The 27,038-nt window shown below is 44.7% G+C and overlaps 1 protein-coding gene across 1 annotated transcript in view; it reads left to right on the top strand.

Annotated features, from left to right (window-relative positions):
* TMEM241 (transmembrane protein 241) overlaps window positions 1–27,038 on the top strand; it is a 174,599-nt gene that overhangs the window by 7,144 nt on the left and 140,417 nt on the right. Inside the window, exons 3-6 of the mRNA XM_068237258.1 lie at window positions 6,744–6,821; window positions 13,076–13,157; window positions 16,507–16,584; window positions 18,038–18,063. Coding sequence (XP_068093359.1) covers window positions 6,744–6,821; window positions 13,076–13,157; window positions 16,507–16,584; window positions 18,038–18,063 — 264 coding nt within the window. The remainder of the gene's footprint in view (window positions 1–6,743; window positions 6,822–13,075; window positions 13,158–16,506; window positions 16,585–18,037; window positions 18,064–27,038) is intronic.

The raw sequence follows: 27,038 nt of genomic DNA, 5'->3' as shown, positions 1-27,038 counted from the left end.
GTGACTTCTCTCCTATGTTGCTGTCACTTACAACAGGTAGTAGAAATTTGACATTACCGACTTTTTGGACTAGCCCATCTTCTCATAGGGGGTTCTCAGGGTTTTCTTTATTTTTAAAAGTACTTAGTGAATGGCAGTTGCTCCGTCCAACTGCCAAAAAAGTGTGCAGTGAGTAGGGAGGCTGGCCAGCATCTTTGTATAAATCTTTTTCAGGAAATGTCTTTATAAAGAATAAAGGCCATGCTGAGAACCCCCCCATGAAGAGATGGACTAACCCAAAACCTGTCAGTAATGTCAGATTTCTACTACCTACTGTAAGTGACTGCAACATAAGAGGAAAGTAATTTATGGCTTATTTTACTCTGGAAGAAATGTACTTCTTATTTGTATGTGTTTAAAATTTTACATTTTTTGTGACCATTCCTCTTTAAAGTGTACCTGAGATAAAATGAAAGAAAAAATTCATACATACCTGGGGCTTCCTCCAGCCCCCTTCGACTTGATCGCTCCCTTGCTGCCGTCCTTCCCCTCCTGGATCTTCTGTTATCAGTCCAGGTAACTTCGGCCAGTAGTAGTACTGCGCAGGTGCAGAATGCGATGGGGGGGGGGGGTGCATGTGCAGTAAGCCCCAACTCCTGAAGTTACCGGGACCGATAACAGAAGATCCAGGAGGCGGAGGACGGCGGCGAGTGAGCATATACATTTTTTCTTTTATCTCATGTCAGGTTTACTTTAAAGGGGAACTGAAGAGAGAGGTATATGGAGGCTGTCATGTTTATTTCCTTTTAGACAATACCAGTTGCCCAGCAGCCCTGCTGATCCTCTGCCTCTAATACTATTAGCCATAGCCCCTGAACAAGCATGCAGCAGATCAAGTGTTTCAGTGGTTCAGACTTATAAGTCTGATCTGACAAGACTAGCTGCATGCTTGTTTCTGGTTTTAATCAGATACTACTGCAGAGAAATAGACCAGCAGGGCCGCCAGGTAACTGGTATTGATTAAAAGGAAATAAACATGACAGCCTCCATATACCTCTCTCTTCAGTTCCCCTTTAAAGCGCACGTCTGGAGAAAATAAACAACCTATAGGTACGCTATAAAAGTAATGTTCTAATGCCCCGGTACATTTTGTTAGCAATAAGACTCACCAAATCCCGTTTGAGATGGACTCTGGTTTGTAGCTCTGTCCCCTTGCAGATAAAGGCCTACTCCTTTCCTCTATAAAGGTGGCCACACATGATACAATAAAATGATCCGATTTTACAGCAATTCGATAAAAACGATCGGATTTTCCCGGATATTGAAAGCTTTTTCTTATTCAACTATTTTTTTTCGATAAAAATGCACGTAATGAGAGACAGCCTTTCACCAGTAAATGCACGTAATGAGAGACAGCCTTTCACCAGTAAATGCATGTAATGAGAGACAGCCTTTCACCAGTAAATGCACGTAATGAGAGACAGCTTTTCACCAGAAAATGCACATAAGACACAGCTTTTTACCAGAAAATGCACATAATAAGAGACAGCTTTTCACCAGTAAATGCACATAAGAGACAGCTTTTCACCAGTAAATGCACATAATGGGCTTGATTCACAAAGCGGTGCAAACTGTTTAGCACGGGTGTGCTAAACAGTTAGCACGTGAAGTGCCTTTCGCGGACTTTTGCGCTCGCAAAGTGCCGCAATTCGCGCGATCGCGGACTTTTGCGCGCGCAATTTGCCAGCAAAGTCCGCGAAAAGCACTTCACGTGCTAACTGTTTAGCACACCCGTGCTAAACAGTTTGCACCGCTTTGTGAATCAAGCCCAATAAGAGACAGCTTTTCACCAGTAAATGCACATAAGAGATAGCTTTTCACCAGTAATTGCACATAATAAGAGACAGCTTTTCACCAGTAAATGCACATATTGAGAAACGGCCAGTGTCCTCAGTATATGTAGCCAGCAGATATATGTGCCCAGTATACAGTATGTAGCCAGAGGTATATGTCCCCAGTATATGTAGGCAGGGGTATATGTGCCCAGTATATGTAGCCAGAGGTATATGTCCCCAGTATATGTAGCCAGGGGTATATGTGCCCAATTATTATTATTATTATTATTATTATTATTAATATTATTAGATTTATATAGTGCCAACATATTACGCAGCGCTGTACAATAAATAAGGTTACAGACAATGATAACAGGGGTGACAGAACAATACAGGTAATAGACAATAGATACAACAATACAGTTAAGAAGATACACAACACAATGCAGACAGTAGTACAATGCCAGATCATAAGCTGAAGTGGTAGTGGTAACAAGTTTCAAATTCTGGGTAAAGTGCACACAGTCAAGTATGATACACAAGGGGAGAGGGCCCTGCCAAAGGCTTACAATCTAGAGGGAGGGGTTGGTGACACAAAAGGAGGGGGTGCAGCAACAAGTTATTGGCAGAAGGGATTAGGGCAGTGTTGAGTTGATGTAGGCCTCCTTGAAGAAGTGAGTTTTGAGTGCTTTTTTGAAGGTGTTGAAGGTGGGAGCGTGCCTGGTGGGCAGTGGGAGAGAGTTCCACAGGATGGGGGCAGCTCTAGTGAAGTCCTGCAGTCGTGCATGGGAGTGCGAGATGCGTGGGGTGGTTAAGAGGAGGTTGTTGGAGGAGCGAAGTGGGTGGCCAGGTGTATATCTGCTGACCAGGTTAGAGATGTAGCTTGGGCAGGACTTGTGTATGGATTTGTAGGCCCAATATATGTAGCCAGGGTTATATGTGCCCAGTATATGTAGCCAGGGGTATATGTGCCCAGTATATGTAGCCAGAGGTATATGTGCCCACAATAGGTAGCCAGGTGACCCCCCTCCCCCCAGCAGGAGGGGAGCAGCGCAGTGCAGGGAGAGCTGTGTGGGAGCAGCGGTGGAGAAGGGGGGCAATCTTCCCCCTTCCCTCACCTTAGAGTGCTCTCCCTCCCTCTCCGGTCCGGAACTAAGTGCTGAGTGGCTGGCAGCGAGCGGAAATTACCTGCGTCTCGTCACAGGCGCGGGATGATTTGCCGCTACTCTGGTCTGGACCAGACCAGAGCAGAGGCTGCGGCACCTGAACTTCCGGCGCTTGGAGCGAGACGGAGGTGAGTTCCGCCCGCTGCCAGCCACTCAGCACTTAGTTCCGGACCGGAGGGGAGAGCGAGGGAGGGAAAGCACCCTAAGGCGAGGGAAGGGGGGGGGAGATTGCCCCCCTTCTCCGCCGCTGATGCCACGGCTCTCCCTCCACTCCGCTGCTGTCCTCCTGCGCACAGGGCGGGCTGCTGAATTCCTTACGGCAACTTAATTTGTAACAAAATTTATGGGCTGCCCGTAAATTTACGGGCGGTTGCCAACACTGCTCCCATATTGTATAGCACTGCGTAATATGCAAGCGTTTATAAATAAAGTTTAATAATACGTCGTCAGTGCTGCAACACAGGTGATTTTTGCTTTGTGACTAACATTCCATTGTGTTGCATAATGTAACCTTTGCTTTGCTACTAGAAAGAAAGAACCAATCAAATACTTATGTGGGGGTCTCAAATATTTTACAACACTCTTAATATTGTCTTGGCGAACCATGACTGGATATCAAAATTGTTCAATAAAATCACATCCTCTATAATAATATGCAAGTGTCCCTGTGTCGGTGCTTTTTTGCACTGCGCATGTGCAGGGACAAGACGCAGAGACACTGCCGAGAGCCAGAGGAGGACGGGGCCAGAAGGGGCATGTGTGTGCGCGTGCGTATGCCACGTGTGTGCAGTGGGCGTGCGCGGTGAGGTTATGACAGACCTAGCCTGTCACTAGTACTTAATAAAAGCATGGTGTCTGAAAGTGAGCGCTCACTTTGCATAATGGGAAAGGCTGCAGTTAAAGCATGTAACCATCACCCGGCTTTGCCCCTGCAAACAGCCATGCCACCGCGCCTAATGCTGGGTACACATGTTGCGATTTCTCGCTCGATCGGCGGGATCGATCCTCGTCGATTGATTATTTCCGACATGTTTGATCGGGTTTCGATCGATACAGCTGTCAACTTTGCATACTTAACATGAGTAAATCGACGGCTGTATCAATTGAGACCCGATCAAACATGTCGGAAATAATCGATCGACCAGGATCGAGCTCGGGATCGAGTGGGAAATCGCAACGTGTGTACCCAGCATAACATCCCTAAACCTTTCACCTCAACACCCCACACTGTGGCAATGGCTGCCCAACCTAATCCTTCTAGCTGTCTACAGCAGGCACTGTGTATACCAGGAATCAGGAACCTTTGTGGCTGAGAGAGCCATGAAAGCCACATATTTTAAAATGTAATTCCGTGAGAGCCATACGATAGGTTTCAAACTAAATATAAGTACAATTGGAGCGCCCGTTAGTTTTGGTGGGAGTGCGAGTAAGCTAGTAGCGCACGCTACAGCAGTAGTTCACAATAACCAGCAAGCTCATGGTTAACCAGTAGTCATTGGAGTGTGTAAGGGGCTACAATGGTCCAAAAAAAACCCTTACTAAAATGCATGGAACACAAAAGTTTGCTTTCTTAAAACAGAATTTGCGATAATTCAGGTTGGAGTGAGCTTGAGATGTCTCCCAGTGCATCACTACTGAATATATGCAAATTAACCATTGTTGTCCTTAGAAGCTAAACACACCTCCAGAACCGCTGGAATGCAATGATGTGTCAGCTTGTAATTAGTATAGAGCCATAATAATCCAACATGCATGCAGACTGTTTCGGATTGGTTGATCCTCATCAGTGCATGGCATGGATTAATTTGGCTCTATGGAGTAGGACTTGAAACACCCAGAGGTACAGACTAACCAGCAAGCTCATGGGGAATCAGAACTCATTGGAATGTGTAAGGGGGCTACAATGGTCGTGCCTACTTTGAAAATTGTACTCACGCTGCCACACTAAGCTGTGCTTCTTGAACGGTGCAGCTTAGTGAATCAACCTCTACTGATTTGTCTGCGAGCCAGATGCAGCCATCAAAAGAGCCACATCTGGTTCCCAAGCCATAGGTTCCCTACCCCTGGTGTATGCTGACCGGTCTATGCATCTAGGACAAGCAACTAGTGCTCTCAGATAGCAGATTGAATTAGCATGAAGGGATCACAGACTTCACTTGCGTGTCCCCTTTTCATCTGGGAATACAGCTGACACGTACCTTATTCACACAGCATTGGTGAACTCCTGCTCGCTAGTTGTATTTGAGCTGTCGCCAGTGCACTGGTATGGCTGGCCATCTCCTGTTCATCAGTGGATAATCCTTCTTTTCCCTGGGCGAATGTGTCCGCTGCAAGTGTGTATGGCAAGGCGTTCATTCGCGACTGTCTGCCGGGGGGTTGATCATGGAGCGCTCACTCGAGAAAACACACCAACCAACACTTTTCACCCCGTGAACGGGAGTCGGCCAAGAGAAAGATTAGGTCAGCCAGGCTGCCTGCCATATTTATTTCCTTTTAAACAATACCAGTAGCCTTGCATTACTGCTGATCTTTCTGTTCAGTAGTGTCTGAAACACACACCTGAAACAAGCATGCAGCTAATCTTGTCAGAAACACCTGATCTGCATGCTTGTTCGCAGTCTATGGCTAAAAGTATTAGATGCAGTGAAACACGTACCTATTATACTGCCTCCGGGAGATTTGGGTGCAGGTTAAAGTCAATAAATGGTTCACCTGCTCCTGCACAAGCCCTGGCAGCGTTATTTACTATTACCCCTTTCAGGCCGCCATGGATAGTTAGGGAAAGATGTAATTTGACTTCCAGCTATTGCTGGCGGCCGAACTACAGTGCTTTTGTAGTCATTTGTGCTTTGTCTTTTGACATTGCCCAAATTACTCACTGAGTGCCGCTATAGCTGTAATTCCTGTTACGGCCTATGGTGTCACTTGCTATGCCCAAATCTCCTGTGCTGTTTTTGTAGCGCTCTAGTGGAACAGCCAGCAATGTGTATTGTTTAAAAATGAATAAATATGTCAGCCTCCATATGTCTCTTAGCTCGGCTTCACTTTTCTAAAGTGCATGCAATTGCTGCATTAGGTACAAAAAAATTGTATCACTCACTTTGGAATTTACAGCAGAGATCCACTTTAACCTACTGATATCCATCCAGAAATTATCTTCATAAACTGAAGGTTTTATCCCCAAATGATTTTACAATAAGGTGTAGCATAACCATGCATCATATCAGCCTTCTATTCATAAATTTCCCACAAAAATTAATGATTCTTATGCAGCAAAATCCATGATGAAAAGTTCTGAAGTATGACATTTTGTAACATAAGATCTAAGTGCAGGGGCAAAACAGGCTGTTATGGTGGGTGCAGGGCGGCTCAGGCTCACCTGCTAGCGCAGCAGGAAGAGAGCAGCATAGCGGGCAACTTAATTTCATTGGTCTCACACTGAAGTATGACGCATTCGCCGCCCACATTCTACTATAGCTAGAGAAGGCGTCACGGAGGGGCCAAAATACACGTTTACTATACCCAAAGTTTTATTACCTGAGTTTACTATACCAGGCTGTACTCCCATATACTTATAATGGACATTGACCAGGACCTGTACTTTACTATATCCGATTGTTATGTTTACTTCAGCCGAGTTTACTATAACGAGATTATAATGCATTTCATTATGAAGGTGAATAAATGATTTTTCCAGGTTGCATTAATGAGTTTTGTGTCAGCAATGCTTATAGTGGAAGACGCTGTCCTTTGTTTCTTGCAGGTGGCAGACATTAGTGGGTGGAGTGTTTCTTCATGTATGCTGGAAGATCGGCTGGGTGGAGATTAACTTCTTTTCTAGGTACAGTGACCTTACACCATGTAGACTTTGCTCAGCTTGGCACAGTTGTTATAAATAACTATGTTACTAGTTGATATAGCATTCCTTTATCTGAAATCCTACAAAGTAAAGCAAATACGTGAAAACTTTATACAGATCTTGAAATTGCATAATTATTTTTATTTTTTTTGTTATTTTATTTATTATTTGTATCACGCTTTTCTCCTGATGGATTTAAAGCGCTTCAAGGCTGTAGCCACTTGGGGTGCACTTCACGGGTGACCAGGATCATTAGGGAGCCTTGCCCAAAGATTCCTTAATGTGTAATGTTCTGGCTTGAGCTGTGATTCGTTTTACATGGGTCCCCAAGCACTCTACTGATAAAACCTGTCAAGGACAGCTGCAGTGTCAGAGAGGTGTAATCAGAGTAAGAAAATAGCTTGTTAAAGGACTTACGAGCCCAAATCCCTAAAAAAAAGTCTGTACCTGTATCATGTTTGAAGGCACGGAGGATGCCATCCGCGCCCTCCGTGCAGCTCCGCCGGGGTCCCCGCTGCTTGTCCTCCCCCCGGCTGTGGTGTTTTTCCCCCTTTCTTCTATGCATTAAAATTACTTTTTTTTTTTTTATATAAATGCATGTAGTAATTGTTTAGCCGGAGTCATAGAGTTTAGCCACTTCTTTGTAATTTGATAAGCTCCTCTCCTTGGCCATCAGTATTTTTAGTTATGTGACGTTATGACAGGTGAAGGGGCACCTTCAGTCCTACTGAAAATAATCTCTCTTCTTCTGATGTTCTCCTAATAAAGCTGTTTAGTAATGCCCAATCTGATTACACACCACAGAGTTCTTCAAACTAGCCATAAAAGTCAATAGCCCCTCCCTTCAAGAAATCAATCACTCTTTGATTAGCAAGGAATCAGGTGGTAGTGATTGATGTGTAGCCTTGTCCCATTTGATATCGATCAGTTATTTTTAAACCCCAATCTTCAAGAATTGATTGAAGTGCTACCGCTGTGACAGTTGATGTAGTAGAGCATTCTTCGGCTGTCAGGATGAGAGGAAGACATCAACTGAAGAGAGGAGCTTGGCAGCCTGGAAGGCAACTGTTCACTGCCTCTTCAAAACACTCCGCTGCCTACAGACTCTGGAATAAAGGGAGACATCAGCACAATATGAGAAACACCATAGAGCAGTTTTTTTATTTACCTGACAGGTTCTGCTTGACTGAATACAAGATGGGGGATCACTCCGTTGCACTCTCTGCAACTGTTCTAGTGATAGACAGAGTGTGTCGGGACCACCATGTGGGCGACACAGGTGACGAGCCAAACTGAGAAATAACATACCAGTGAAGCGAATGTGGAGACCAAAGGCCCCCTGGATATATGGTACCTTCCACAATCAGGCCTCCTGTATCCCATTAACCCTCCAGGGCAGGCATCAGCCTCGAGCCCAACATGTTCCCAGCACACCTATCTGGACGGTTAGTGAGCACCCGAGAGCGTTCTGTTTCCAGGGAATAGGGAAAAGTCAATTGCCTAACAGCAGTGAGCACATGGCAATTTTACCGGTAACAACAGCAGAGGAGCGGTGCATGGTACCCTGTTAATGTAGGAAGGTGGGGTGTCTTGATACCCTATAGGGAAAAAGATACAGACAATGGGAGCCCAGATAGCATAGTATGTTAGTGGTAAATGAGTAGAAATAATAGATAAAATAGGCTACTCACAAAGGTAGGTTGCAATAGGGGCAACTTGAAGCAGGTGAAGACCACAAACCTTTCTCCACTCGGGGTGTCCAAACTGGACTGGGTGCCGTCGCTGTCCTTAGTATAAAAGACTTTGACTGGCTCTCATCAGGTGTGAGGCCAGAGAGGAACCCCTCCAACCTTTGCGGGATGGAGAGCGCAAGAACACAATAGGAATAAAGAGGCGCCCAGATGTGAATAAAACTGACTTAAAAGCAGTAATAAAAAGGAAAAAGGTGAGGTAGCTTACCTCAATGACGACAGTCTCATAAGACAAAAAGCCTGTGCTGAATACATTTGTTTTTTGTCTCATGAGACTGTCGTCATTGCATAGGACAGAAGGAAAACAAGACAGAAATGCACCCTATATGTACAGAATTCAGAGAGTTTAGCCTAATTCCCCCTCATCTGTGACTAATCTGAACTGTAATTTGACCTCTCAGCTGAGCCAGCTAGCTGCCTCGGCAGAACAGCTAATTTGTAACTAAGCACATGATATTAACCCTTTGTCTGTTTTCATGAAAGCAGGAAGTAGACACACTAGATTTATTGCTGGATTTGTATCAGCTGCAGGATTTGTCCGGTCGAAATTAGATAGCGTTGTCTGCGGGATGGGGGGGGGGGGGGGGATTAGGGGGAAGGTTAACTTATCTATGCTGCTGCCTATAGCCGATGCATTCCACTTGTAGCCCACGTAATTCCACTACTTCCTCCTTCAAACCAGGAAGGAGAAAAGAGTGGCATTACATCGGCTATAGGTGGCGGCATAGGTAAGTTAACCCATCTAATTTTTTAAATTTTTGATTATGAGCAGCTACATACTCATAGCTAACATCAATAGTTTATAGATGAACTTTAATAAAGCTAAACATAAAATAGTTTTAATGGACTTAATTTCTTTACCTCACATTTCTTTCAAAGCCACACAAGGTGATTGAGTTGAAATGTGAGCTGAACATGTGACACTTGACATTGAGCCAGGAAACTTTGCCATGTACTTTGTTTTCAAGACTAGCATGAAGTGCTGATAAGTGACTTAACAGTTTACACTGCAGGCAGGAACCCAACACCATGACCCTGCACACACAGAACCAGCTTGTCTGCCACTATGTTTGTAACTTTTGGTTTTAAATACTTTAAATTGATCTAATATTTGAGTCCTTTATGAATTTATAAATACCATACATTGCTTGAATTACATACTAACCAGCAAGCTAATGGTGACCCAGAACTCATTGGAGTGTGTAAGGGACTACAATGGTCCTAAAAGCCCCCTTACTAAGAGGTTAAGAAAAACAAGTTTGCTTTCCTAAAACAGAAAGAATTTGCGATAATTCAGGTTGGAGTGAGCTTGAGATGTCTCCCAGAGCAACACTGCTGAATATATGCAAATCAACCATAGTATTGCTTGAATTACTAAGCTTTAAATACATTTTGATAAAATTATTGGCGCAAGAAGTATGTCAATACTACCACTGGATGGCAGCATGTACCAAGAAACACAACTGAAGTGTGTAAGTTCTGAACAATGGTATGTGGTGATAAACAACAGAAACAGAGCTTGGTTAAAAGGATAAGAAAAACATGCAAGACTGTTACAGGCCTCTGCTGTACACAGAAACGCATTAAGATGAAATGGGGCGCTAGGCAAGATAGCAGTTTTGGACCACTGCTGATGGTCATCTAGGTTTTTTAGTAAGATTTGGTCTTGGCTTGCATCCACCAGGCCCTTAGAATATCTTCAGGCCCTAAGCAACTGCTTAGACTTGCCTTTCAGATGATCTGGCTGTACATTATGTTTTGCTATAATATTTTTGTTGAAATGTTTAAATTACTCTTTCTTTTAGCTTATAATCTTTTTTTTAAATGCAAATGTTTAAATTACATTTTATTTGTATGGGGCAATTGAACATAAACATTTGCAGAACCCTAAAAACTCTCCTAGTTGTTCTGATCATCTTGAATGCAATGGGTTTGTAAGTGCACAAGGGGAAAATTTTCTGTTTTAAAGCCACTCCCTCTGCAAACTATAGCCTCTGTCTCCCATTCCTATAGTCATATAAAATATTGAAGCAATGACTGATTTCCTTGTTCTCTCAGCTGGTCCATATTGTTTTTTTCCCCTGGGTCCAGTGCCTGGCTGCCTTCTGGGTGAGGAAAGTGTGGCTGAGTGGCTAATCACCATTACTGGTACAAAACAGTCCTGGGGTCAATGGAACAAGGCAATATGGCCAGCTGGGTGCAGTGGGGAAGATGGGACATGGATCAAGCTGAAGGATTCTGGGAAACCTGTCAGTCCATTCATTGCTCACCACTGAAGACAGTCATGTCCAAAGTCCTGCCCAGGGGCCAAATGCGGCCTGCCAAGCCTTTTCTGGTGGCCCTCGAAACACTTTACAGTTCTTAATTGATGGTGTCCCACAGGCCGTAGTTGTGGTGCCGCATGCAGGGGCCACCTTGTCGCCGCTCTGCCTCCCTTTTTTTCCTTGTAGGTTATCAGCCACCACTGTAGCAGTAGCAGCCACTGATTAACAGCCACCACTATGCCAGCAGCAGTAACAGCCACTGACCAGCACATTCCACTATGTCAGCAGCACTATGCCTGCATACTGAAAGGGACATGCAAACTGCACACGATATATGGGTATTTCACATGGAAATGTTTTATTTGACAAAATATCACAGTCGTAGTGAACCTAACGGCAATTCGAAAAAATTGTGTTTAATTTCGATAGTTCATCCCCCAAGAACGGCCTTTGGGCTAAAAAGTTTGGACACCCCTGATTTAAGATATTTACGGCTCTAACAATAAATATGATTGCATGCATTTCTGATAGGAAGTACATATTAGCGTTTCCACCTATGTACTGTATTTACATTGATTGCATTTTTCAGAAGCACTGCTGCACTTTTTGTGCGGAAATGCAAGCAGTTAAATGAAAATTACTGTGTGACCCAATGAAAATAAATTGTAAATGCAAAGAAAAACATGGAGAAAACATAAAAATGCTTTTTATTTATTTTTTTTCCCCTTCTTAAATCATAGTGGGGAGCTGTTTTGTAATGTAATGGCCGCCTTGTAACGCCGGACATTGCACTGCAGTGCCTTGCGGTGTAGCAGCGTAAGGCATCCGAATGCACAGTGCAACATATGTTTCATTGACTATGCTTCATTGTATGCGATACAACACACGGATAACGTAGTGCTACTTTCCTGTTCTCTTGTGTTCCTGCTTTTACATGGAATGCAGCGCGCACTGTGAACCTAGCCTTAAGCCAAAGTGCTCATTTATGCTACAATCTTGATTGTTACAACTTTTATGTAATAAACCCTGGGCTGATCACCAAATTATCCCTTCCTTGTAGGAGCTCAAAATGATGCCACTTGTCTATCTCTACAACCAATAGTTTGTTATAAGATTCGTTGAAATTCTTACATTATATGAAATTGACTTTGCGGGGAATCATTTTTCTCTCCATATCTTAGCTACTTTTTAATATGAATGTGTTATGTCATTGAATAAAACTGAATAAATTAGCATAAATGCATACTAAGAGGTACATATTAAGTCCACCTCCGTGCAGGAAAATGCAAGCACAAACTTCTCCTCAAGTCAGGAGTCAAATAGCCCCCCCCCCCCATACAGTACTCCGCAATGCAGCATGGGCTAGCAATATGGCCTCTCACCCAAGGATGGCTTTTACATTTTCACTGTAAAAGTGGTATGAAATCCAAATCTATGGTCTAAAGCATTAAACACAGCATAAAACTGATGGCAAAAATATGTAACTGGTTTCCGAATTACTAGAAGGGTTACTACTGAAAGCAAAGATTGCTGTTGCCATACCAACATTATCTGACTGACTTAAGCTATTCTAAACGGTGTAAACAATGCAGAATAGTTTCTGCTGTATCCAGGGGGAAGCTGAGAACTTTCTCTTCGTTGTTTGCACAGCAATTTTTTATTGCAAGACACTCTCTAATAACTTGTCCTGCAATCTGGGAAATATGATTAGTTAGCTTTAGTGAAATGTCAACCTGTGACCTAATAACAGTCTCTTCATGAATTCTATTGGTATTTTTTTTTTTTTCTGCTTTTGTTTTAGGAGCCGTTCACACTTGTCACTCGGCAACAGATCCGTTGTGGTAAGTGGACCGCACCTCTGTGCAGTCTGCGATAATGACGGGCAGGTGGATGCATTACCTTTATATAGCTTATGGGGGTAACGCATCTTCCCGGGCTACAGCTGGACCATCAGGGCATACACTACACTGTTCACTCCTGCTGGCCTCACGTGGTCCGGCACAAGTGCGAACCGACCCTTAGACTAGTTTGTGTTATCGGTCCGCATGTGACCACTTCTAAAGATATAAAGTTTCTCTGACAACAAGTTCACTTTAAATGAACAAATCCTATTTAAAAATATTTCTAAGGAAATTGATATTTCAGTGCTGTCTGTTATTTTTTCCTTTTTACAGTATTATTGATCAAAAGTTTATACCCTTTTTTTATTTATTTTTTCCAGATCCGACATTATATCATGGCTTCCAGCATCTGCATTCTTTGTTGGTATTATTTATGCTGGGTCCAGGGCACTGTCAAGACTGGTTAGTATCAAACTCAACAGATTGTTCTGTTTTCAGTGTGGTTTCCAGGCTTTCATAACACTCTCCTATACCTTTCATTTCTTCTTTGGCTGTTGCTTCGTATAAAGGAATGGTCTGGTCACTGGGCCGCTGCCAGCATGAATGCACTCTATGCGATGAGCTGGATTCATGTCTCTCTTTCTTTCCGGAAAGCTCTGCTTGTCTGCAGTGTTTATTCTGTGTTATATGGACACCTGCGTACAGTGTAAATGTTTGCTTTATGTACTCTATTGCTATAAAAAGCTGGGTCCTTCTCTCTTTATAATTTTTTTCCTTTTTATAACCTAGAAGTCTTCCTCAATTCTATTTACATTTGTGAAAGGCTGTTTTAATGATGACTAAGCAAATAATGCAAAGAGGAAGTACAGTATTACATTTACAGAGTTCATAGCAAAATGTCTGGTTCACTCATAAATACGCAAAAAAAAAATCTGTTATCTGTCTTTCGGTTGGTGGAGACTGCAGAATGGCCACTGCCCACAGTGCAGTTCTGTTTACTAGAGGCAATATGAAGTAATATGCGAGGTGTAGCCATTATTATGACATATACAGGTCCTTCTAAAAAAATTAGCATATTGTGATAAAGTTCATTCTTTACTGTAATGTACTGATAAACTGTAACAGGCGGCGGGGATACCGCTGCGGTGGAGAGCGGCATATCCGCCGCCTCCGCATCTCTGCCAGCGGCGAACCCCGCCGCACAGTCAAGGAGCACGCCGCGGCCAGGTCCTTCGCCGCACATAGGGTAAGGGCTAGGCGTGCGCACGCCCAGCGGCAGGACCTTTATGCCAGCAGAAGGGGAGTCAGCTGACTCCAGCTGGCTGTCTGATTGGCTGGGCAGCTGGGTGGCTCTGCAGAGCCTTCCCAGCATAAAAGGACCTGCCTGTCAGTTGCTCCTTGTCTGCTTTTGCGAATACTTCGTGTTAGCGCTCAGACCTTTGATAGCTATAATTATAGTTCATTGATTACTGTATTATTATCTGTGTATGACTCCTGGCTCGTTCTGACTACTCCTTTGCTCTACGCTTCTGTACTGCTGCCCATCTGATCTAGTTGCCGACTCTGCCTGTATATCGATCTGCCTCTGCCTCCTGATTCTGTACTTTATCTGTCTGTCTGTTGCCAACACGATTAGTCTGACCACTCTACTCTCACCAGAGGGCCCTGACTCTGGTGAGGGGCGCTGTACTGTTAGGACCCACCAGCTCCTCTGGTGAGGTATTGCTAACCTATCAGTAATACTGTTGCACCAAGCACTATACCTGCTAGTAGCTATCACATCAGTTGTCTGGTATACTTGTATTATTGGTGATTCTGCAGATCACCATATAATCAGGTATATATCTGTATTATAGGTGATACTGCAGATCACCTAATAATGAGAACTCTGTTTTTGCTGACACAAATCGTTACATAAACATTAGACTTTGATATATTTTAGATTAATTACACACAACTGAAGTAGGTGAAGCCTTTTATTGTTTTAATATTGATGATTTTGGCATACAGCTCATGAAAACCCACAATTCCTATCTCAAAAAATTAGCATAATTCATCCGACCAATAAAAGACAAGTGTTTTTAAAACAAAAAAAGTCAACCTTCAAATAATGATGTTCAGTTATGCACTCAATACTTCAATGCGCCGTGGCATGGAGGCACTCAGCCTGTGGCACTGCTCAACTTTCTTTTCACAATATCCCACAGATTCTCTATGGGGTTCAGGTCAGGAGAGTTGGCAGGCCAATTGAGCACAGTAATACCATGGTCAGTAAACCATTTACCAATGTGCAAATTGTTTTGAGAAGGACCTGTATCTGTGAAGGTTTTCAATTTACAAAGCAATACCACATGCGGTAAAGCAGAAAACAACTGATTTTTCCAAACTGTTCACAAAGGTTGTTACCACATGGAAAACTAAAATTATACACTAGTGAGGTAAATTACCAATCTTTTGAGGTAAATGCTGACTTGTGAGGTAAATGCCTTATAAATACCTTATAAATGTCAATTCACAAAGTATAACCGATAAAACAAGTGAGATGTCCGGTATTTTATCTCCTACCTGGAGCTGTGGGTAACTAACAAACTGCCATTTATGAGGTCACAGAAGGATGTTATGATGGAGAGAGAAGAAGAAATAGAGGGTAGAGAAAAGAGGAAAGTTAATTAAACTGTTCAGGAAAGCAAGAAAGTTAATGAAAACTTTTTTTCATTATGCTGCTTTGTGGGAGGCCAAACGGTGTGCTTGTGCGGAAAAAGGCCATCTGTTTTTTGGGACAACCATTATTGCAAGTGCGGGCCTTTAGATGTATTGTTTATATATACTTATGCTCTACAGTAGTCCAGTTTATCTCCCAACCCTAGAAGACAGTAGCTCTGACAGCTGATATGTAAAGACAAATAACATTTATTGCGCTTTTTCCCTGGCGGACTCAAAGCATTGAGCTGCAGCCGCTAGGGCGCGCTCAGTAGGCAGTAGCGGTGTTAGGGAATCTAGCCCAAGGACTCCTTACTGAATAGGTGCTGGCTTACTGAACAGGAAGAGCTGAGATTCAAACCCATGTCACCTGTGTCAGAGGTAGAGCCCTTAACCATTACACCATCCAGCCACTGCTATGTGACAGTACCATGTAGAATGGATAGCATTAGCATTGTTCAAACCGTGGCTAAGACAGGTAAATGGTAGTCTGTGGAACTGAGTGCCTGTTCAAATATGTCTCTTGCATTGAACCTGTAGTAATAACATTGCTATTATTACATGTGCGACTTCTGTCTACTGTCCATAATTATTGTGCATCCAGTGAGCTTGCATTCTGTCTCTGAAATAGACTGAGCAGACACCGGACAGAACAGTCATGTCTGCACATGTCTGAAAGGATCCATCAACATGTATGTTGTGCTCAGTTCCAGCAAATAGGACTGTTTCGGCTCATGATGTGAGCCAAGCCTTCATGGGATGGATGCATGAAAATTTGCAAGGGGCTTAGTATGCTCAGAATGCAGAGAAACTGTGTGACTGCAGCTGGTGCCTGGAGAGGTAAATGAACATCCAATATACATTGTGCATTGAGGGGTGGAGAGATGACTCGAGTAAATAAGGACAGGTTGGCTTATCAGCAGGTCATGCCATTTTGACACATTTAGGAGGAGTTATTAGTGGACTAGGTTATGCATGATTGGTCTTATCCGATTTGATTGGTACTACCCACTTAGCAACATGTGACCCACGGCCATTTACCAGAATGTCCAGTAATAACCATTGTTCATAAGTGGTTTTGGTGCCTGCATAACCATATTCTTCTTTGCAGCCCATTCCTGTGTTCCTGACTCTGCACAATGGAGCAGAAGTTGTGACTTATGTGGTCCAGAGAGTCTTCTTCAGAGAGGTAGGGTATTGTCGGTGAATCATTATACCATTTGTCTGATCTCAGATTTATTTGCACTCCTTAAGATTCCATTCATACTGTGAAACACACACTGTTATACTTTGCCAGACACTGCTTGTCATATGCATTGCAATATAGTACATTGTGCTCCTAATTAACAAGTGAGGAAACACCTCACAGTTCACGAAAAAATGATTGCCTGTCCCAATGCCTTTCAGTATATTTGCAGTGTTCAATACACTGACAATATTTTATTCCGAAGTATGGCAAATTTTTTCTTTTGATTTATTGTCACTACTTACTATCTATTCCGAAGCAACAGCCAACATATCTTCTGTAAAATGTGCTGGTAGGCTCTAGCTAACTTAGGGGTGTTTTCACAACATACTGCTATATTGTTCCTGTTCAGGTAATGCACATTAAGTATAGTGGCATTTACAGGAACTACTTAAAGGAGTACTGTAAGGGGAGGGAAAGAGTTGAACTTACCTGGGGCTTCTAACAGCCCCCCGCAGACATCCTGTGCCCGTGCCAGGACAAAACTAATCTCTGGTCCCTGCCGCGGCTCACTTCCTGGTTTTTGCAACTTTAATGTCACAGGCCATGCGCCTGCACGGCCCTGGCCACACGCGTCCTCACTCCCACTGACGTCGTCGGGAGCTTCCTGCGCAGGCGCAGTACGCGTGGCCTGCAACATTAAAGTCACAAAAAAAACAGGAAGTGAGCCGCGATGGGGACCAGAGAGAGGATCATTTTGTCCTGGCATGGGCACAGGATGTCTGCGAGGGGCTGTTAGAAGCCCCAGGTACGTTCAACTCTGTTCCCCCCCCCCCTTACAGTACTCCTTTAAAGGGACCCTGTGCAGTGGCAAAAAAAGCAAGTCTGGACTTACCTGGGGCTTCCCTCAGACCCCTCGTAGCACGCGAGGTCCCTCAGAGTCCTCTGGGTTCCCTCTGTGGTCTGAAGTCGCATATGTGCGGCCTGTCCAGGGACCAAGCGTGTCATTGCGCCGTTCGCCATAACGGTCCTGCGCGGTTCAGTCTTTTGAGTACCACGCATGCGCAGTATCCTTACTGTGATGGGCGCGATGAAGTGCCAGGTGCCTGGACAGACCGCGCATGCGTGTCTTTGGACGAAGTTGTGCACGCCAGCGGGATCACGGAGGGACCCTGAGGACACTGAGGGACCTTATGGGCTACGGGGGGCTGGAGGAAGCCCCAGATAAGTCCAGATTTTGCGTTTTTACCTCTGTTCATCCATTGTCCTCATATCGTAACTCGCGTACAACTAGTTGCAGAAAAGTTTGTTGTGATAGTATGTGACTGTTGGCAGTTCTTTTTTATCTAGTTTCTCAGTATTTTAATGTTCTGTTTGATTTTTTGTTTTGTTTTGTTTTTGTGAAGTACAGTGACTGTTTAAGTTCACAAATAATACGCTTTTTTTCTATTTTTAGCAAAGCTCTTACGTAAGAAGTTTCAGGTGAGACCAAGTTTCAACTGATATTTTTCTAAACCGTATGTTTTATGTTGCACATTAACCCTCCTGGCGGTATGAAAAAATCCGCCAGGAGGCAGCGCAGCAGTTTTTTTGTTTTGTTTTTTAAATCATGTAGCGAGCCCAGGGCTCGCTACATGATAGCCGCTGCTCAGCGGCGTCCCCCCGCCCGCTTCGATCGCCTTCGGCGATCTCCGATCAGGAAATCCCGTTCAAAGAATGGGATTTCCTGGAGGGCTTCCCCCGTCGCCATGGCGACGGGCCGGGATGACGTCAGCGACGTCGTGACATCATTGGGAGTCCCAATCCACCCCTCGGCTCTGCCTGGCGCTGATTGGCCAGGCAGCGCACGGGGTCTGGGGGGGGGGGCACGCGCCGCAACGGATAGCGGCGATCGGGAGCGGGGCGGCGGCGATCAGTGTGCTGGCGCAGCTAGCAAAGTGCTAGCTGCGTCCAGCAAAAAAAAATTATGTAAATCGGCCCAGCAGGGCCTGAGCGGCACCCTCCGGCGGCTTACCCCGTGTCACACACGGGGTTACCGCCAAGGTAGTTAAATGGGTTTTAAAGGCAATTTCCAGGCACAAATCTAAATGTACCATGATTTGATAGATCCCAAATGTTGTTTTTTTTTTTTTTTAAAAATGCTTGTGTGACTGCATTATTAAACTTAAAGGAAACCTGAGACCCCCCAAAAAAAGATCCATACATACCCCGGGCTTCCTCCAGCCCCCTTCAGGCCTTTGATTCCATCACCATCATCCCAGGACGCCTCGATCCTCCATTCAGCATCCAAGTATATCTATCGCCGCTTACTGCGCGGCCTGGCTGTGTACCCTCCTACCAATGTGCAGTATGTCGCCGAGAGCGTTCTGCACCTTTGAAGGTGCATTTTCTCGGCGATGGGTGCACACGTGCAGTGGGCTGCGCACTACGCACTGACTGACAGACAGCAGAGGATTGATGTGGCACAGGTATGTATGGATGCTTTCTTTACTTTCTTTTTTTTTTTTTTCATGTACACTTTAAAGAGGAACTCCAGTGAAGATAATGTAATAACAAAAGTGCTTCATTTTTACAATAATTATGTATAAATGATTTAGTAAGTGTTTGCCCATTGTAAAATCTTTTAAATCCCTGATTTATATTCTGACATTTATCACATGGTGACATTTTTACTGCTGGCAAGTGATGTAGCTGCTGCTTGCTGTTTTGGCAGTTGGAAACAGCTGTAAATGGCTATTTCCCACAATGCAACAGGGTCCACAGACAGGAAACTGCTATTAGTACGTAATCAGAATTTTTGTGGGAGGGGTTTCACCACAATATCAGCCATACAGCGCCCCCTGATGGTCTGTTTGTGAAAAGGAATATATTTCTCATGTAAAAGCGGGTATCAGCTACTGATTGGGATAAAGTTCAATTCTTGGTCGGAGTTTCTCTTTAAGCAAATCTCAAGAAAATAACCGCTGGATTTGTGGATGGGCCAACTGCTGCCTGACTCTGCATCATCCTGCTGTAGTAACTGCAAGGGCACTAGGCATATACTGCACACTGAGCATATTAACCCATGATTTCTCCACAGTGCAATAGATAGTGAATATTCCTGTAGCACCTGAAGTCCTTCAGTATTCAAGTTTATGCATCTGCAAAAACAGGCTAACAATAGTGCATTACTTCAGCAATAAAATATCGCCACCATTCCACTGTGTGATTACTAAATGCAAACCTCCCCGCTGGTTAATTGTTAAGCCCTCACAGCTGACTGGGAAATATCCTCAAAGAAAAGAGTACTGATCATAGCATGCCAAACATATTTAATTACACGTTTAAAATAGATGTTCACTCACAAGTGTACATTGGTTTACAGCATATGATTATGTATGGTCATCCGGCCAGGGCTCCTGACAGAGGCGTATCTGAGTAATACGGCGCCTATGGCAAACACTAAAACTGCGCCCCCTCCCCTTTTTGCTCTCCGAGGAGAGTGCCGAAGCTGAGCATTTCATAGCAATGCTGTGATGCACGCCCTGCATAAAAGTAATTTGGTGATTCGGCAATCGTCAGACCCTAAATTACACCTCCCTTCGAGTTGCTACATATTGCTGGTTATTTTTTTCAGAAATACTGTATATTAAAATTAAGTAGCCATGTGCCCCAACATTAAAGGGCAACTGAAGTGAGAGGGATGTGGAGACTGCCATATTTATTTACTTTTAAGCAATACCAGTTGCCTGGTTATCCTGCTGATCCTCTGCCTCTAGTACTTTTAGCCATAGCCCCTGAACAAGCATGCAGCAGATCAGGAGTTTCTGACATTATTGTCAGATCCGACAAGATTAACTGCCTGCTTGTTTCTGGTGTGATTCAGACACTATTATAGCCAAATAGATCAGCAGGACAGCCAGGCAACTGGTATTGTTTAAAAGTAGATAAATATGGCAGCCACCATATCACTCTCACTTCAGTTCCCCTATAAATAAATGAAGTCACATGCTATCAAATAAAAGAATAAGGTAGTCACATGCCCCCAGATAATCAAAAAGTTGTGTTCTTCACAGAAAATTTTTCCAGCTGGGTGGCTCAGTAAGGTCATGCTGGGTGGAAAAGGAGGGTGACACTGGGCGCAACAAGTAGGGAGGGGCAGGGAGGATCATGTTAGGTGCTACTCGGTGCGGAGAAGAGTGGGGGAATCATGCTGGGTGCTAGTAAATGAGGAGGGGGTGGGATCCTCATGCTGTATGCTACAGAGTGTGTGGAGGGGTTTACAATGGATGATGGCAGTAGAGAAGGGGGAATGTTCCTTTGGGTGATAGTGACTGAGCTGGAGTTCTCATACTGAATGCCGCTTTTGGAATGGGCATTCAGACCGAATGTTACCAGAGGCAGATTAAGACTAGACAGGGTGACCAATTTAGGCCCCAAATGAAATGCACACAATTCTGTCATCAAAAAATTGAAGGAAGGAGGATTAGTAGGGAGACTGAGTCTCTTTGAGGAAACGGAAAGTTTGTGAAAAGGTGTGGGAAAGAGAAAAACAGGGAAAAGTGTGTGTGAGAGGGAGCATGTGAGTGAGATAAGGAGGGAAAGTGTGTGTGAGGGATAGTGTGAGTGAGAGACAGACTAAATGCAAAACAGGAGTTGGGGGGTGAGCAGAGAGATGAGATAGGCAGTAAAAAAGTGTGCATATATGACTGCTAAACAGCTAATGTATGACAGAGAGGTGTAAAAGGTTTGCAAGTTGGAGGTGCATTATTACCTTCATGAAGTGAAGACTGCTTACATGATTTCTCTCTCTCTGCTGTGATGGGCTTGGCTGGCCACCTAGCTGCTTTTCACACAGACAGTCAGTGGTGTGCACTTAATCTATGTGCACTCACTGTCTGCGTCACCTGACCGCCTGCTGCTGCTACACGCGCTGTCTCTCCTCTTCCACCCCATCAGCCCCAGCGGCATGGAGGCAGCCAATCAGGAGCGGGATCACCGGCCGGGGATGAGATGCAGCAAGTAGCGCTGGCCTGGCCGCTGTTGCTATGGCGACCACCAGACGCTAGGAATCGGCGAATGGAGGAGGAGGAGGATCGCCAGCGCCCGGGGATTGCGAGGCACTGTCTGGCAGCAAGTGGACTGTGGAGCCGACATTACTACGGCAACCACAGATGCTGGGGGCGGGCAGCGCAGCGGGGAGGACAACTCCAGACTGGCGGAAGTGAAGGAAAGCCGTAGTAGCGGCGGCCGGGTGGCGACTCCGGGCTCACTCACGCTGAGAGACGGTACCGCTCTCTCCTACTGCAGGTGCGGGGGATGATGGTGCAATACAAAACAGCGCTGGCGGTGAGCCAGCTCAGCAATTTAGGAAGGCGTGCAGTGCATCCATGCATGCCAGGACTAGCGCGGGACACAGGGAAGATTTATTGATTACTGGGGATGCGCGCCCCCCCCAGGTGGGGGGCGCCCATGGCAGGTGCCCTATGTGCACCCCTGTAGATACGCCCCTGCTCCTGCAGTGTCCCACACCACCCTCTGTCCGATCCTATGCTGACACCAGCACCCTCTTGCACCTCCGCAACCAGGACTGTGGAGTCAGTACAAAAATCCTCTGACTCCTCCGTTTAGGATTCCACCGACTACAACTCCGACTCCTCTAATTTGCATCCAACAATCTTGTTGATTGAGGGCTCTTTCGAAGTGCGACGTTAAAGTCGCACGTTTTAAAATACTTTAACGCAGAGTAACGCACAGCAATGCAAAGTCTGTGCGACATTCACAGTGCACATGTTGCGTTAGTGGGTAACGTGTAGCATTATTAAAAAGTGCTGCATGCTGTGCGTTTAGCAATGTATCTGCTGCGTTATGTGTGTTGCACATGCTCAGTAATGTTTTTTGTTTTTAAATGTAACGCATGCGCCGTTTTCGTTGCATCAGTATGCAAACAAAAACGGCGCACCAAGAGACACATAACACAGTGCAAAATAACGTCCAATTTCATAAGCTACATGCGCTGCGTTAGGGGCACGTTGTGCGACTTTAAAGAGGAACTCCAGTGAAAAATATGTAGTAAAAAAAGTGCTTCATTTTTTTACCATAATTATGTATAAATGATTTAGTCAGTGTTTGCTCATTGTAAAATCTTTCCTCTCCCCGATTTACATTCTGACATTTATTACATGGTGACATTTTTACTGTGGGCAGGTTATGTAGCTGCTCCTAGCTGTTTTGGCTGTTAGAGACAGCTGTAAACAGCTAATTCCTGTCTGTGAACATTGTTACATTGTGGCAGTTTCCCCAGAGTACCGTGGTACTCAGAGCTTCTTGTGTGAGGGGTTTCAGCACAAAATCAGTCATACAGCGCCCCCTGATGGTCTATTTGTAAAAAGCATTATATTTCTCATGTAAAAGGGGGTATCCGCTACTGATTGGGATAAAGTTCAATTCTTGGTCGGAGTTTCTCTTTAACGTACCATCAAACGCAACGTCCCACTGTGAAAGAGGCCTGAAAGTATGTAACATAAAAGGCATTTCATCACTGCCAAAGCTTAGGAAGTTATATTAAGGTAACTTCTCCTTTTGGGAACAAAAAATTAATTGCCAAAGTGAATGCTCCAGCCTGTCGTCTGTATATAATAGAAGGAAGTGGTCACAAATATATAAACACACTTTTGGAATTCTAATGTTAATGTAGATGATAATTCTCTTTACCCTCAATTCACTAAGGGCATTTTGGTAAAATCATTTAGGCTGGTAAAATACAGCAATCTGTGTTTTACTCTTTTTCGAAATTCACTAAAGATTTTACGCATGAGATAGAAGTTTAGTAATTTACCAAAAAAACATGCTTCAATTCACTAAGCCCTGCTTGGTAAGTCTCACTTATCTTACTTATCTTAGTCTGAGTTTTCTGTCCAGTGCATCCACAACTAGAGATGGTCAAGTAGATGCAAATAACTGAGTTGACACAAATTTATGCAGCTTGAAAATGAACCAATCGAATTTTACCTCAGCAGGATTTGATTGGTTCATTTTCAAGCTCCATATATTTGCATAAAACTTTGCATCAACTCAAAGTTATTTGCATCTACTTGACTATCACTATCCACAACAGGATGTACTGCAGCCACCAGGGAAGGGTTCTTCTGTATGGGCTGGTGGACACCGGAATGGTTCTGGAGCGTTTTTTAAAACGCTTGCAGGGGGAAAACCGCTTGGCTAATGAAAGTGAATGGGCTGGTGCACACCAGAGCGTGTTTTTTTCTACAAACGCAAACTCGGGGGCTGCAGCATTTTGTATTTTCCTGAGGCGTTTCTGCGTCAATGTTTAAGTATAGGAAAGTGGAAAACCGCTCTGAAAAACGCTGGATCAGAGCTGTGTTCCAGGCGTTTTTGTTACAGAAGCTGTTCAGTAACAGCTTTACTGTAACTTACCGAATGGGTTAAATTGTGAATTGTAATTTCTTGACATCTCTTGAGGTATTTACTGCACAAGTCAGTAATTTACCGCACTAGTCGGTCATTTTAATTTTAAATTTTAATTTAATTTTTTGTGCCGTAATAGGTTTAGTGAATTGGAATTATTACTGAATGCGATGATGCTTATTGAGTTGAGGCCATTGATGTAACATGCTGCACATTAGGAGAATGTGAACAGGCACTAAAGGGGCCCATACAGTTACTGATTTTTCCCGCCGATATACAACCGATTCGATCACTGTGATCGAATCGGCTGTGAAATCGTTGCGCTGACCGAACGATCGTTTTCCATCCAAATTTGATTCCCGTCGTTCCTGTCCGTGCGGAAGATTTCGATCGCCGGCGGGTCGGGAGTGCGTTGATAGCAGCGTTCGAATGCCCGACGACCGATGCTAGCGGCAATACATTACCTGATTCTGCCGGCGCGAGTCCCTGCTGTCACCGCTGCTTCTTCTCCGCGCTGGGCTCCGAGTCCCACAGGCTTCACTTCTTCCTGTCCCGGCAGGAAGTTTAAACAGTAGAGCGCCCTCTGATTAAACTTCCCTGGACAGGAAATACAGTGAAGCTGCAGGCCTGGAGCCCAGAGCGGAGAAGAAGACAGTGGAGACCGGGGGACTCGCGCCAGCCGGATCAGGCAATGTATGTGGGGGCCCGGGGGGGCGGCGGCAGCAGCTTCACAGATGTTGAATCGATTTCATGCTGAAATCGATTCACAATCTGTTTGCAGTAAAGGCAGCCATACAATCCCTCTCTGATCAGATCTGGTCAGAGAGGGATCGATCTTTTGGTCGATATGATGGCAAACTGACCAGTGTGTGGCCACCTTAACCTTTTCGGGACCGGCCACCTACCCCCCCCCCCCTTAAGGACCAGGCATTTTGCGCGGGAAGGGGGTGCGCGCGTTTGGGGGGGTCAGGCGGCCGGATCCCGCCTGTGGCTGCCTGGCATTGTGTTCCCCCTTGGTGGCCTGGGCCCCCCCTTCTGCCAGCAGCCTTCACTTACCTTCCAGGCTCCAGCGATGAGCCGCACGGGACCCTCTTCTCCGGCCGGCATCTCCGTTCTGTCTGACGAGCAGTTCCGGGTCGCGGCTCTGACGTCAGATGAAGCGGAGATGCCAGCCAGAGCGGAGGGGGGCGCCGATCGTCGCTGGAACAGCAGGGAGGTGAGTGGATCCTCTTCTTTCCCTCCCCTGCCGCCGCAGCTGTCAAACAGATCACTACAATCCGACGGCGATCGTAGTGATCGTGTGATCAGCAGCCATACGCGATGGCTGCTGATCACTCGGGGGAGATGTCGGCTGTCATATGACTGCTTAATATCCCACTTCAGGTGCGCACGATCGCGTCGGGAGCGGAAACTGCGGGCCGGCGTAGATTCTACGCCGCATCAGGCTAGAACAGCCACAAGTGCGGCGTAGAATCTACTGCACGCGGTCCCGAAAAGGTTAATACAGCTGTACTACTGCCTGTTTACATTCTCTTCATGGGGTGAATAAGGATTGTGTACCAGTATCAGTGGTGCCTGTCCTGCACTGAACCATGGACTTAAAACAGATTAGGCATGGAAGTTAACTTGGCAATCTTGATCATTTAAATCTTTTGTATTTGAAAATTATTTTATTTTATTAAACTGAGAGGAACATGGAAGCAGCCATTTTTATTCTCTCTCAAAAAAAAAAAAAAAAAGCTGGTTGTCTGTTTGTTTTTCTCAGTTTATGAACTGGAAGTCACAAACCTGGAACAAGTACAGTGGGTTGCAAAAGTATTCGGCCCCTTTGAAGTTTTCCACATTTTGTCATATTACTGCCACAAACATGAATCAATTCTATTGGAATTCCACATGAAAGACCAACACAAAGTGGTGTACACGTGAGAAGTGGAACGAAAATCATACATGATTCCAAACATTTTTTACAAATAACTGCAAAGTGGTGTGTACACAATTATTCGGCCCCCTTTGATCTGAGTGCAGTCAGTTGCCTATAGACATTGCCTGATGAGTGCTAATGACTAAATAGAGTGCACCTGTGTGTAATCTAATGTCAGTACAAATACAGCTGCTCTGTGAGGGCCTCAGAGGTTGTCTAAGAGAATATTGGGAGCACCAACACCGTGAAGTCCAAAGAACACACAAGACCGGTCCAAGACAGGTCAGGGATCAAGTTATTGAGAAATTTAAAGCAGGCTTAGGCTACAAAAAGATTTCCAAAGCCTTGAACATCCCAAGGAGCACTGTTCAAGCAATCATTCAGAAATGGAAGGAGTATGGCACAACTGTAAACCTACCAAGACAAGGCCATCCACCTAAACTCACAAGGAACAAGGAGTGCTGATCAGAAATGCAGTCAAGAGGCCCATGGTGACTCTGGATGAGCTGCAGAGATCTACAGCTCAGGTGGGAGACTCTGTCCATAGGACAACTATTAGTCATGCACTGTACAAAGTTGGCCTTTATGGAAGAGTGGCAAGAAGAAAGGCATTGTTAACTGAAAGCATAAGAAGTCCCATTTGCAGTTTGAAACAAGCCATGTGGTGGACACAGCAACCATGTGGAAGAAGGTGCTCTGGTCAGATGAGACCAAAATGGAACTTTTTGGCCAAAATGCAAAACGCTATGTGTGGCCGAAAACTAACACTGCACATCACTCTGAACACACCATCCCCACTGTCAAATATAGTGGTGGCAGCATCATGCTCGGGGGGTGCATCTCTTCAGCAGGGGCAGGGAAACTGGTCAGAGTTGATGGGAAGATGGATGGAGCTAAATACAGGGCAAACTTGGAAGAAAACCTCTTGGACACTGCAAAAGACTTGAGACTGGGGCGGAGGTTCACCTTCCAGCAGGACAATGACCCTAAACCTAAAGCCAGGGCAACAATGGAATGGTTTAAAACAAAACATATCTATGTGTTAGAATGGCCCAGTCAAAGTCCAGATCTAAATCCAATCGAGAATCTGTGGCAAGATCTGAAAACTGCTGATCACAAACGCTGTCCA

The sequence above is a fragment of the Hyperolius riggenbachi genome, chromosome 5, assembly GCF_040937935.1.
Source record: "Hyperolius riggenbachi isolate aHypRig1 chromosome 5, aHypRig1.pri, whole genome shotgun sequence".
Taxonomy (NCBI): domain Eukaryota; kingdom Metazoa; phylum Chordata; class Amphibia; order Anura; family Hyperoliidae; genus Hyperolius; species Hyperolius riggenbachi.
The sequence above is the reverse complement of the archived record's forward strand: the minus strand, read 5'-3'. Positions and strand labels throughout refer to the sequence as shown.